At 36.3% G+C, this 12896-nt stretch overlaps 1 protein-coding gene across 3 annotated transcripts in view; it reads left to right on the forward strand.

The window, feature by feature from the left end:
* The window catches only part of DHX29 (DExH-box helicase 29), a 52637-nt gene extending 42952 nt beyond the window's left edge, over positions 1–9685 (forward strand). Inside the window, exons 24-27 of one of the 3 annotated variants that reach the window (XR_005244571.2) lie at positions 2765–3147; positions 4199–4330; positions 5772–5868; positions 9391–9685. Coding sequence is in view for 2 of the 3 variants with exons in the window: in XM_007972641.3 (XP_007970832.2) it covers positions 2765–3067; positions 4199–4330; positions 5772–5868; positions 9391–9443 (585 nt within the window). In the remaining variant the exon portion in view is untranslated. The remainder of the gene's footprint in view (positions 1–2764; positions 3148–4198; positions 4331–5771; positions 5869–9390) is intronic. The other 2 variants (XM_007972641.3, XM_007972651.3) reach the window with 2 other exon arrangements.
* The last annotated feature ends 3211 nt before the right edge of the window (positions 9686–12896 follow it).

Raw genomic sequence — 12896 nt, forward strand, 5'->3', positions numbered from 1 at the left:
TTTACAGCTAGTTCAAAGGATGATCCAAACAAGGCCCACACTTTAAATTTGGTTGATATGTTTTTTAATAAAGTCTCTTAATGTATCGTCACCCCTTTCTCAGTTTTTTCCTATTTGCCATTTATTTTTTGAAGAAACCAGATACATTGTCCTGTAGAGTTTCTTGCATTCTGGATATGGCTGATTGTATCCTTGTGGTATTATTTAACATATTTTTCTGTGTCCTGTATTTCCTATAAATGGGTGTTGAGAGTTTAATCCAATTCAGGTTCATCTTTTTTTTTTTTTCTTTTTTCTTTTTTTCGGAGCCATCTCCTTTTTTGTAACATTAAGATATATCAATGGGGCCAGCTAAATTCATCCATTACAAAATTCCCCACTGGCTTTTCATGTAAGGCTTTTAGCAGCCATTGATAACACTCAACCTATTGTTTCATTAGGGTCTGGATATGGCTGATTGTATCCTTGTGGTATTATTTGACATATTCTTCTGTGTCCTGTATTTCCTATAAATGGGTGTTATATCGAGAGAATTTAATCCAATTCAAGTTCATCTTTCTTTTTTTTTCTTTTTTCTTTTTTTTTGGAGTCATCTCCCTTTTCGTAACATTAAGATATATCAATGGAGCCAGCTAGATTCATCCATTACAAAATTCCCCACTGGCTTTTCATGCAATGCTTTTAGCAGCCATTGATAACACTCAGACCTGTTGTTTCATTAGGGTTGCAAATGATGGTATTATAGTTCTACTTGTTAGCTAGAATTATTTCATAAAGAACTACTTTTTCCTTATTAATATTTGAATACCCTGAGGTACAGTTTATACAAGAAAATTAGGATAAATGCTTGTTTCCTTTTACCTAGCAGTTTTCATAATGAGTTGATTCCTAAGCATCTCCACAAGTAATCAGTGAATCGTTTTTTTAAAAAATTTTTACGAACTTACTGATTTAAATATATTTGATGTGTTTCAGTTCTCTACAGTTGTTAATTTTTTAATACTCAAATTGTCCCCTCTTTAGGAAGTGAGAGCCCCTTTGGGTTGGCTGCTGAGTCCTTTTCATATAATCTTAGCAATCTTTGATGGCTGCCTTGCTTTTGGTATGGAAAGCTTCTCTAGTGTATTTTACGCTCCAGGCTTGGAATCAGTCGTGTTTCCAAAGAGCCCTGATTCCTCTTCGTGAAATTCTATTATATGTCCCTAAATATTGGCCAGCTATTTAGCTACAGCCTGGGATGGCTAGTTATGAAAAGGCATTCAAAGCATCATACTTAGTGACTGGTTGTGATCAACGTTATCAGTCTGTTCTTAGGAAGGAAAACCGATGGTTTAGCCTATAGGTTGCTATTCAGGAACAAATTTATTTCTGGGAGGAGAGAGAGTAGAAGTGTAGTCAAAATGTAAAGACAGGTGAATGTGAAAAGCAGGGCTCCCCCACAAATACTGTCTTTTTATTTTTATTGATACGTATGTAAAAGGAAATAATGTTTAATACAGATAGGCTATAAAAGTTTGTGTTTTTTTTTGTTTTTTTTTTTTTTTTAAATAGATGTGGTCTTGCTGTGTTGACCAGGCTAGATTTGAATTCCTGGTCTCAAGCGATCCTCCCATCTCAGCCTCCCAAAGTGCTAGGAAGGATTACAGGTGTGAGCCACCTCGCTTGGCCCAGATATGCTATAAAAGTATTCAGACAATAATGTATCTCTCACATAATCCCCCTATTCTATACTCATATTTTAAAAAGTAAAGGTTTTTTCCCATATTTGACAGACTATTTTTTGTGATTAAAAAAAAAAAACTGCTAGGATGACAGCAGAGACTTCTCTAAGTGGAATGAACTTTGTCCTTCTCGAAGCACATGAAGAGCTAAATTGAAGAAATAGCCCCCTCTGGGCCACCTGACTGGGAACATGTAGAAATCCCAATCAGCCCAGAGGGGGCTATTTCTTCAATTTAGCCCCTTTTCCTTTATCTCCTCTCTACTTCTCCCAACCTTCAAATTGCTTTCCATCCCCTTTCTTCTATGAGCCTTTTCTTCACCTCCCTGGGACTACAAAGTTTTAGATGTCTTCACTAACCCTGTGTGTTATGGCAGCTGTCTGTTTGGTCTTTTCTCCCCTAGAATGAAAGTCCCTTAAGCCCCAAACTTAAAACATAAAGGATATCCTAAAGGTAAACATCACCTTTTAATTGCTTGTATCCTGTGTACTTTGAAAAACTGCCCATCCTTCCTCTGCTAGTTTTGCTGATTAGCACATATTAAAGGTAGAAAAATATTTTAGGCAACAATTTTAGATTAAATGAAGTTGTCATTAATAAACTTTTTCAAAGTTCTTTGAGAAAGTAAGATAGATTTCCGGAAACAAATGAAGAAGTACTTGCAATCTAGAATCAAGATTTCTGTCAGTTCTTTCTCAATGCTGACCATCCTCATTGAGTAAAAATCTCCAGAGAAAAAGGAGAGCTACTATGGAAGTAAATGTAGCGAATGAAAATGTGTTCAGACACATTTTTCTTGCTCTCAAATTTTATACATTTTTATGTTTTGAGACATCTAAAGTCTTAGGGTGAAGAGAATAGCTGTTTCTAGTTGACTTTCCAGTATCTTTTTTTCTTCCTTAAGGTAATTTGGGCTATAGTTAGCTAAATAATCATTAGCATCCTGTCAATTTTTGTAGGAAGCAGTAATATAAATTACAATGTTATTTGGAAATTTCTCTAATCAATTTGATTATTTCTGTTTTTAACATAAACCAATCTAGGATGTAAAGCAGGAGTTAATAAAGTTGGTTAAGGCAGCAGGATTTTCATCTTCCACAACTTCTACCAGCTGGGAAGGAAACAGAGCCTCACAGACCCTCTCATTCCAAGAAATTGCCCTTCTTAAAGCTGTACTGGTGGCTGGACTGTATGACAATGTGGGGAAGATAATCTATACAAAGTCAGTGGATGTTACAGAAAAATTGGCTTGCATTGTGGAGACGGCCCAAGGCAAAGCACAAGTACACCCATCCTCAGTAAATAGAGATTTGCAAACTCATGGATGGCTCTTATACCAGGAGAAGGTGAAGTACTCATTCCTAAATTCCAGTATTCAGAGCATTATTCTACAAGTCATTCATAACAAGTTAGGATGCCCTAACAGGTATTTTATTTGGTTCTCAAATTGAGCTATTCATTTTTGTTAATATTTGAAATCAAGATGCACATAGCTTTTCAAACAAAAGAATGCTTATTTTCTCTTCAAAAAAAAAATTAGTAAGGTTTCTACTCTGCCCATCATCTTTTCTACTTGGAATAAAGACAGTAGTAGCAAATTGATGTTGGTTGATAATGTGTCAATCTCCTGAGTATTTCATTAAAAGGTGCTGTCTCAGAAGGGGATAAAAGACAAGTTGTATGTGCTGTTTCCAAATAAGGGGAATATTGAATGGTGTAGTAGAACTGTGGATGATTTGCAACAGTTTCGGTCAAGTATCACCTAAGATAATTTAATAACAAATATTTATAGATTACAACGAAAACAACCTTTTAAATTGGAGCTGCATGACCACTCCATTTTCTTATTTTTTAACATATGGTGAAGGTTAAGATGGCATTTTCTCTTCATATTTTGGGTTTTTGTTACCTGTCTCATTTATACATTTTTAAGGCAGTATGAGAAGAAAAGAGAACATAAAAAATTGAAACATAATTCTTCTCCCTTTACAAAGAGTGCCTCTGTTTTGTTTCTTGACCTTTAAAATAACAAAGATCCATAATTTCAAGCACTGGCTTGAATAACTCTCAACATTTATCAAACTTAAATGTAAAACATGAGAAATTACTGATTGACGCCCATACCTGAATATTGGTCTAGAAACCAGAAACTGAAAGTTAATCATCATTTTAACATTAATTATTTAATATCATTAGCATTATAAAATTGCTTGTACCTAGTTTCCTTTATGTTCAACGTCTAACTCAGCCTTAGCAATAATATTTACAATGCCTTTTTATAGTATAAATGCACAGGTGGTAATAGTAATTACTATAAAATTGATAAATTATGCATATAATGAAAATGTAGCTTTACAGATACTCTTGGCTTAAAATGTAGAATAATAAATTGTAGAAAAATGCTTACTTGAAAAAGATAAATGACTTTCTTCTATTTTTATATTTTGAAATTATTTCCCCTCCTTTTTCCCATGTAGATAAGGTATGCCAGAGTGTATTTGAGAGAAACTACCCTAATAACTCCTTTTCCAGTTTTACTTTTTGGTGGTGATATAGAAGTTCAACACCGAGAACGTCTTCTTTCTATTGATGGCTGGATCTATTTTCAGGTACATAGTACAACTGATTTTATTGATTATTAAAAATGTTCAACTTCCAGTACCATTGAGGTACACTTTTAAAATTTTATTGGAGTCTGCATAATGTCTTCTTATGAGTTAAGTAGAATTGCTTATTTTATCTTGCCTCTGTGTTTTTAAATCTGTTAAATTTGAAAATCAAATTATATTGGTATAACAAATTCTATTTATTATTAATAACAATCCTAGCTTTCTATGTTGGGTACTTCAATAGTTAACTTTATATGGATTTTCCCAAATTAATAGCCTAACAGCCTTGTTAGGTAATTTCTATAGTTTCTTTTATATAGATAGAGACACTTAAACACAGTGAAAAATTAAATAATTTTCTCAAGATTTACATGGATTATTACTGAAAGAGCAAGATTCAAATCTAGGACTATTTGATACCCAAATTTATTCTCATTCCACTACATTGTGGAATAAAAAGGAATAAAAAGATCAAACAGATTTATAGTTTATTTCATACTGTTGAATTCTTCTCTGGAAAAATCAGACCAACCTATGCTTATTTCTAACAATAAGTTTATCTGTTTCTCTGTACTCCCATCAAGATTGACCAGCTTAAACTAAACAAACCTGTTACATTGTTAGGTTATTCTATGACAGCCGTTTGTCTAGGACTGGAGAGGTGAATTTTAAGTGCAGCTGTACAATTATATGCACTTTGTGCAAAGAAATTGGGGTGGTGAAAATGTTTTATAACTGGATTGTGATGGTTGCACAACTCTATTAATTTACTGAAAGCTATTGAAATTAGTGAAAATGAGTGAATTTTTAGGGTAAGTTATATCTCAATAAAGCTGTTTAAAAAAATTTCCCACCCCAGGCCAGGTGCTGTGGCTCATGCCTGTAATCCCAGCACTTTGGGAGGCAGAGGCAGGTGGATCATGAGGTCAGGAGTTAGAGACCAGCCTGACCAACATGGTGAAACCCTGTCTCTACTAAAAATACAAAAAATTAGCCAGTCATTATGGTGCGCACCTGTAATCCCAGCTACTTGGGAGGCTGAGGCAGGAGAATCGCTTGAACCTGGGAGGTGAAGGTTGCAGTGAGGCGAGATTGCGCCACTGCGCTTCAGCCTGGGCGACACAGACTCCATCTCAAAAAAAAAAAAAAAAGTTATCTCCCCAAAACTGTAGTCTTAACTTCCACAGAGTTGATATAAATAGAGGAGAAAACAATTATTGGAATAATAGTTGCCTTATTTTGGGAAGAGTTACCAGATTTAATAAGGAAATTGAGAGGTTTGCATGCCTAGCTAGCAGAAATTGTATTTTTCCCACTGTGTTTTCCATTAAAAGCAAGACGTGCTAAGGCAGATTGTAATATATGCTTGCCTTGATTTACTTAAACACATTCATACTCCCCTGGATTGACTTTGTCCATTTTTTTCATCTCCTCTTAACAGGCCCCTGTAAAGATAGCTGTCATTTTCAAGCAGCTAAGAGTTCTCATTGATTCTGTTTTAAGAAAAAAGCTTGAAAATCCAAAGATGTCCCTTGAAAGTAAGTGTTTGCTTATAATGTAAGTGAAAGACAGTATACACAAAAGTGTATGTGTACCTATGTATGTATGTGTATACATAGGTACATATTTAATTATAATTGGTTTTGGAGATTATTTTCCCTTCTGGGTCTATAGGGTTTAAATTCTGCAGACATCAAGGACTGATAGAGGATGAGGCAGCTACACAGGGAATCACAACATTAAGCTACAGATACCACAGACATAGGCCTTGCCCTTAAAGCACACAACGATGAGCAAAACATGTATGTATGTATGTATTAATGTGTGGAAAAACTTTCTTAAGAGGACAGGCACAGTGGCTCACGCCCATAATCCCAGCACTTTTGAGAGGCCAAGGCAGGTGGATCACCTGAAGTCAGGAGTTTGAGACCAGCCTGGCCAACATGGTGAAACCCTGTCTCTACTAAAAATACAAAATTAGCCGGGTATGGTGGCGGATGCCTGTAATCCCAGCTACTCGGGAGGCTGAGGCACAAGAATCACTTGAACCTGAGAGGCATAGGTTGCAGTGAGTACCAAGATCATGCCATTGCACTCCAGCCTGGGCGACAAGAGCGAAACTCCATCTCAAAAAAAAAAAAAAAAAAAAACTTTCTAAGAGAAAATCTGAAATATTCTAGAAATTATTTTTTTGTAACATTGGAGTATACTAAAGCATACTGAAGTTGTAAAAAATTCCATCTATTTTATGCCAAATTCCGTCAAACTCAATCAGTGATTATTCACAACCTAATTATCCTCTTAAGGTTTAGTTTACTCCTGTCATTTCTAAACTTCTAGCCATTTCATAGAAAAAAAGGTTAATAAAACTGAGCATAGTAAACTTTGCTACTTATTAGCATTTTAGTAAACTGGTAACATAGCTATTATTTAAAAAAATAATAAGCCAAGCATGGTGTCCTATGCCTGTAGTCCCAGCTACCCAGAAGGCTGAGGTAGGAAGATAGCTTGAGTTCAGGAGTTAAAGTCCAGCCTAGACAACATAGAGAGACTCTGTCTCTAAGAAATATATGTATACACATACCCATGTATGTATTTGTGTGTGTGTATATGATTTAGGGACTTTCTGTTAGGTTTGTTTCAGCATGATTTTTCCACCGTGTGTTTCTTTCAAATGCAGAGCTATTTCTCTGTATAAAATAAACACATTATCCTTCAACAGAAATCTGAAATGAGTCAGGCATGGTGACGCCTGCCTGTAATCCTACCACCTTGGGAGGCTGAGGCAGGAGGATCACTTGAAGACCAACCTGGGTAACATAGGGAGATGTCATCTGTACAAACAATTTAAAAAAAATTAGCCAGGCCTAGTGGCATGTACCTGTTGCCTCAGCTACTTGGGAGACTGAGGCAAGTATCTGCACTCCAGTCTGGGTGACAGAGCAAGACCCCATATCAAAAAATAAGAGAGAGATCTGCAATGGACACACCTGAGCTTGCAGTTTGCCCAGTGAAGTGTTTCTCAAACTTGCCAAATCATCAAAATCATCCTGGCAGTTGCAAAGAATACAAGGTCCAAAGACCTACCCTAGACATACTGATCTCTATGGGAGAGGTCTGTGGCTGTATTATTTTTAAAATCTTTTATTCTGTAACACTTCCCCTCTAAGGCTATCCCCTTTTTAAATGCAGTTAACTATTTTTAATAAACTGAGTTGTTTTTCTGGTAGCATGTCCCACATTTAATATTTGGTTAGTTACATACTCATGCTTTAACATGTTCCTGTATTTCCTATAAACTGGTAGTTATATTTGGAGGTATGATTAGAATAAGTTTTGAGAAAAATAATACTTTCTAGTTGGTGCTGTATTCTCCCCATTGCATCACATCAGGAAGCACTTAAATTTGGTTGTCCTTTTAATGTTAAGAATTGATCAGTGACTTTAGTATGATTGTACTGAACAAAGTATCCCCAGTTTATTCTCAAAATTATCCCCAGTTTATTCTCAAGTCAGGCAAGTTGGGGGAGCTCCTGATCTAGTTCCGCTACCCTGAAACCTTATACTCTTGTGAGTTTTTTTGTATAACTAAATATGAATGCATAAGCATTAAAATGTATTAATTTTCCTATATTGCTGGAAGCAGATCAGGTCTTAACATATTAAGACATATGGGCTCTTTTCTCCGGGGGCTTTGTGCATCACAACTTTGGCAATAAGAAAGAATTACATTTTATAAAGTATAGGTTGAACCTCAGCTTTTAATTAAGCAAAATGATTTTCGAAATGATATCACTGTTCCCTTTGCCATAAGAGAGAGCAGAACTTACCGTTGGGTGTAGTGTATACCTTTGACTTGGGAGGAAGGAAGAAGTATGTTAGTGCTGTCTCTTGGGTTTATAACAAAAAGTTGGTAGAATGCCAAACATTTGAAAAAGAAGTAACTGAACTTACTCTCATACTTTCTTTTACTGTCTCTTCCTCAATTGAAAAGTCGTGGTTCTTGGAGCCAGGTATGGTGGCTTGCACCTGTAATCCCAGTTACTCAGAGGGCTGAGATGGGAAGATTGCTTGAGCCCAGAAGTTCAGAGCTGCAGTGAGTTATGATCACACCACTGCACTACAGCCTAGGCGAGAGTGAGACTCCATCTCTTAAAAAATGAAAAAGAAAAATGTTCTTTCTAGACCTGCCATTGTTCCAACTTCAAACAAATGACCTCTCTTTTTCCTCTCCCTCCCACTTTTTTGTTGTTGTTTTTAATGCCACTGTAACCATTGCAACCATTGAAAGCCACACCTTTTTCTGAGTATCTGATGTAAATGTAGAATTTCAGTTTTGCAGCCCTGATAATTGTAACTTTCTAAAGAGTGGTTATGAGGTCCTTAGGAAGTCGCAATTTCAGAGTAACTATTAAGTAGAAGCAGTTGTTAACAAAACCCCTTTAGCAAATAATGCAGCCTTGGTTGCTCTGTTTGTCAAATTAATTGGTATTTGATTGCTTTGTTGTGTAGAGTGGTCTGTCACTTCCCCATTGACACCTCTCCAAGAGCACTTCCCTGTTAGAATTTTTTGTTTCCTTTGGACTAAACATGGAGAAACTGATAAGTTATTTCTTCCTTCCTTGCTTATACTTTGGAAATTCTGCCATACTCTGAAGAACACTGAATAGTCAGTAGAGCCTTCAGTATATTTCAGCCAAGTGAAAAAGTTGAAAAACTTACTTTCTTCAAGGAGTTTTTATAGAATAAAATTTATAATTCCTTATAAAGAAGTAACAGTTCACGTCATATTATCTCTTTGGGGTTTAGCCTATACAAATGTTACCTTTTTTCAAAATGTTAACTTTTGTCAAAGTAGGTATGGCATAACCTATAGCAATAATTAAAATCTATGTGGGGCAAAAAATATTTATAGGCGTCTCTAGATTTATTACTGGTGTTAATTCTGTATTCTAATGTAAAAAATGTTAGTGATGTATACCTCTTATTTACATGTATATACATTGGAAAATCAGACAATGTTGCATTTATTCGTGGCATTTTTTTTTTCTTCCACTCAGATGACAAGATTCTGCAGATCATTACGGAATTGATAAAAACAGAGAATAATTGACGCTGAAATTCATGGTCAACTGCTTTAAAAATTAAGATGAAGATACAGTCATGAAATTATCTGAAAATGGATCATCACATTAAGTATTTCATTACTTAAAATGTTGGTACTAGCCATTAACTTAAAGGTGGTGGGGAAAAAAGCACATACTTTAAATATGTGTAATTTTCTAGTTCCTTTTTAATGATGATTATTCTGAATGTATTTGCCACTACATTTACAATAAATTCTTTGGTATCGTCCATGTTTTGCTCATCGTTGTGTGCTTTAAGGGCAAGGCCTATGTCTGTGGTATCTGTAGCTCAATGTTGTGATTCCCTGTGTGGCTGCCTCCTCATCTATCAGTCCTTGATGTCTGCAGAATTTAAACCCTATAGACCCAGAAGGGAAAATAATCTCCAAAATCAATTATAATTAAATTTCCATGAAAAGGAACAACTTCAGAAGTCAGTTATTTAGTATCTGATACTCAATTTCAAAACCTAAATAAGTGCACTATTAATAGATTCCACCTATTTCAGTAACATTCAGAAAGCATAAACATGTAGTTCTGGAGGACAGGCAGGATTGACTAATACTCCTGTCAGCCTTGCATTGTTTTTCTCAAGCTACAGCTGTGATATCCCTGCCCCGAACCTTTTTTGTACACATGATTGAACTGGTAAGGTCAGTAACTTTGAGATAGTGAAGTATGCTTAGATATTTTTCATTGGTCCTATTTGTTTTGCTTACGATCTTTTGAAATTCCATTTTTATTACTTAGAGGGATTTTGCTTCATTTCTTATCAATAGATTGTTGATAAACTTCAAATATAGTCCCTTTTAGATCAAAAGGCAGAAATTGCATCTGAAAATCAAAAGATTAGAATTTAATAGGAACCTAGTATAACTGCTTGGCTCTCATAACAGGGATATAATTTTAATATTTTTTGATGAACAAATAAAACCGTAACTTGGAAGTAAAAACAATACTTAGTAGCAATCTCTAACTTGAGGTTTCTACTTGCAATGTGGCAAGGGAATTGAGAGCAAGGAGTCAAATGTGACCGTGGTTTGGAATCTCTAGTGCCATTAATAAAAATGGGCATGTCAGGAGAAGGAGCTAGATTGGGTGTTGAAGGCAGTTCCTCTTGGGACACATGGAGGCTAGTACCCCAAATTTGTCTATTAACTCATTTATAGACAACCTACGAGGTAGGTGCTGTATTAACCTACTATTTGTATTTTACAAGTGAGGAAACTGAGGCACAGATAAGCGAAATAACGTGTGAGATCACACTGATAGTAAGTAACAGAAGCATTATGGCTCCAGTACTATTTAGATTTCTGAAATGTAATCATTATTCCTTTGAAATGTGAAACAGTGACTCACATCAGGTAAGGTCATCGGGTTAGAGTCTTCTACACAGAGATGATAATTAAAGATGGGGGAGTTGGGGTAATCACCAAAGGGGTAAGAAAATCAAAGTCTCTTCTTTCATATTCTCAGCCGTCACTCAGACCCAGATCACCATTGTCTTTCACCTACACCACTGCAGTATCTCCAAACTAGGCTTTCTCCTCCTTTTTATACCTCTAATCCAAAAAAGAATGATATTTTTAAAGGGTATCTGTGTCACATGGCTTCCCATTGCTCTTAAAATTTAAAGTTCTAAACATGACCTCCAAAGCTCTCTAACTGATCTGGACCTTCCTATCCTCCAGTCTCATCTCCACTCTTTCATCTCATGGTGCTCCAGCCACACTAGGCTCCTTTTCAGTTGCTAGAAGATGCCAAGCAGTTTCTCTGAGCATTTACACATGGCGTTCTCTGCCCTAATACATTGCTTCCGGTTATTTACCAAACAGACTTTTCTGCTTTAAAGCCTTCGCACAGGCCACCCTACTGAAGTGCATATCCCCTTTTACTCGTAATACGGTATTTTTCTCAGCTTGTACCATTTGCTTTTCATCTTCTCACTAGCACATAGGACTGTTTCACTCGCTGATACGTCCCTAACACAATGCCTTGCATATATAGGCATTCAATAAATGCTGAATGAGTGAGGGATGAGGAGGGTTAAAGTAGGCTATCTTAATGCCAAGGAAGATTTTTGAAAGCAAAAGTATTGTCAACAGATGTTATGGAGTAGGGAAAGATTACTAAGGTTTAATGAATACATCAATCTTTTGAGATAGTTTGAATGGAGGGTGGCAAGGAAGGACTCTCAGAAGTCCCACAACCACATGCACATTCAATGATACACCAGAAGGACTTGCAGGACTCAGAGGCTAAAGTTGATTTTGTAGAGAGAGGATATACAATGGAATCAGCAAGGGAAAAAGACACATCACATGGAGTCTGGAGAAATCTATACACAGGCGTCCTATGTGCTATGCAGTTTCTGCCCAGGGAAACCTACTACAGAGTCATACTACAGAGTCAGTGCAAGGATTTTTATTAGGGGCAGGTCATACAAGCACAAAGACCAGGCATAAGAAAATTCCAGGCTCCCAGAAGGAAAGCAGGCATTTAAGTGTTCCTAGCAGGCAAAACAGTGTTATCAAAAAGCAGAGGACTTTTCACAAGTCAAGTTCCCAGGCTCCAGCCAAAGGCCAGTCCCACAAGCAGTCTCTTCTAAAGACCTCTGGCTTGCTACGTTAACTCTTTTCTGCGTGAGTACAAATCATAAGTTTAGGGAGTGAATAAAAATGAAAAGGTGGGGTAGCAAATAGAGTATTCTTTATGGATGTGATAAAGGAACAGAAAGCATAATAGGTTGAATATGAATATATTCATAAAAGTTTGAAGACCCTCACTGATTTGCAGGCAAAAATAGAAATAACCAGCATAAAGTGAGGATAATATTAACATCAGAGTGGGCTCAACAAAGGACTAAAACAGAATAACGTAGGGATCAACTTGGAAAGGTTTTGGTTTTCCCCAGCAATGCTTACTGGCTTCAGATAAGCTGATAAAGTTGATAGTGGATAGGATATTTTAGTCTTTTGTGGGGTTTTTTGCATTCAAGTCACTATGGGATCTTAGAATGAAATAGACTGTGTCATTGAAATGGGTGACTGAAATCGCTTATTTAGAGGCAAATGAGGCCATATCAGAGGCCATGGACCAGGAAAATGCAGAGGTCAGACTCTAATCCCAAATTCATTATACCGTAAGTGAATGGTAGGGAGGCCAGTTAGAGGAGAGAATTTCAGAATTTAAAATCTTGAGATGTAACTGTTTCAATAATTAATAAACCCAAAGGGTTTCCCTGCTGATGGATAGCAAAATGGATGTGGGGAGAATTTAAAGTAGGGACAGGATGAACAGCATATTTGTTCATCAGTGCGGATGCAGGAAAAGGATGGAGAAGACCAGGCCAGGTGCTACAGTCACTAGGAAAAGGAGGTGGGTGCCCTGGATCTTAACATACAGTGGCAAGAAAAATCAAGTGTCATATGAGAAAATCA

Source organism: Chlorocebus sabaeus, chromosome 4, assembly GCF_047675955.1.
Source record: "Chlorocebus sabaeus isolate Y175 chromosome 4, mChlSab1.0.hap1, whole genome shotgun sequence".
Lineage (NCBI taxonomy): Eukaryota > Metazoa > Chordata > Mammalia > Primates > Cercopithecidae > Chlorocebus > Chlorocebus sabaeus.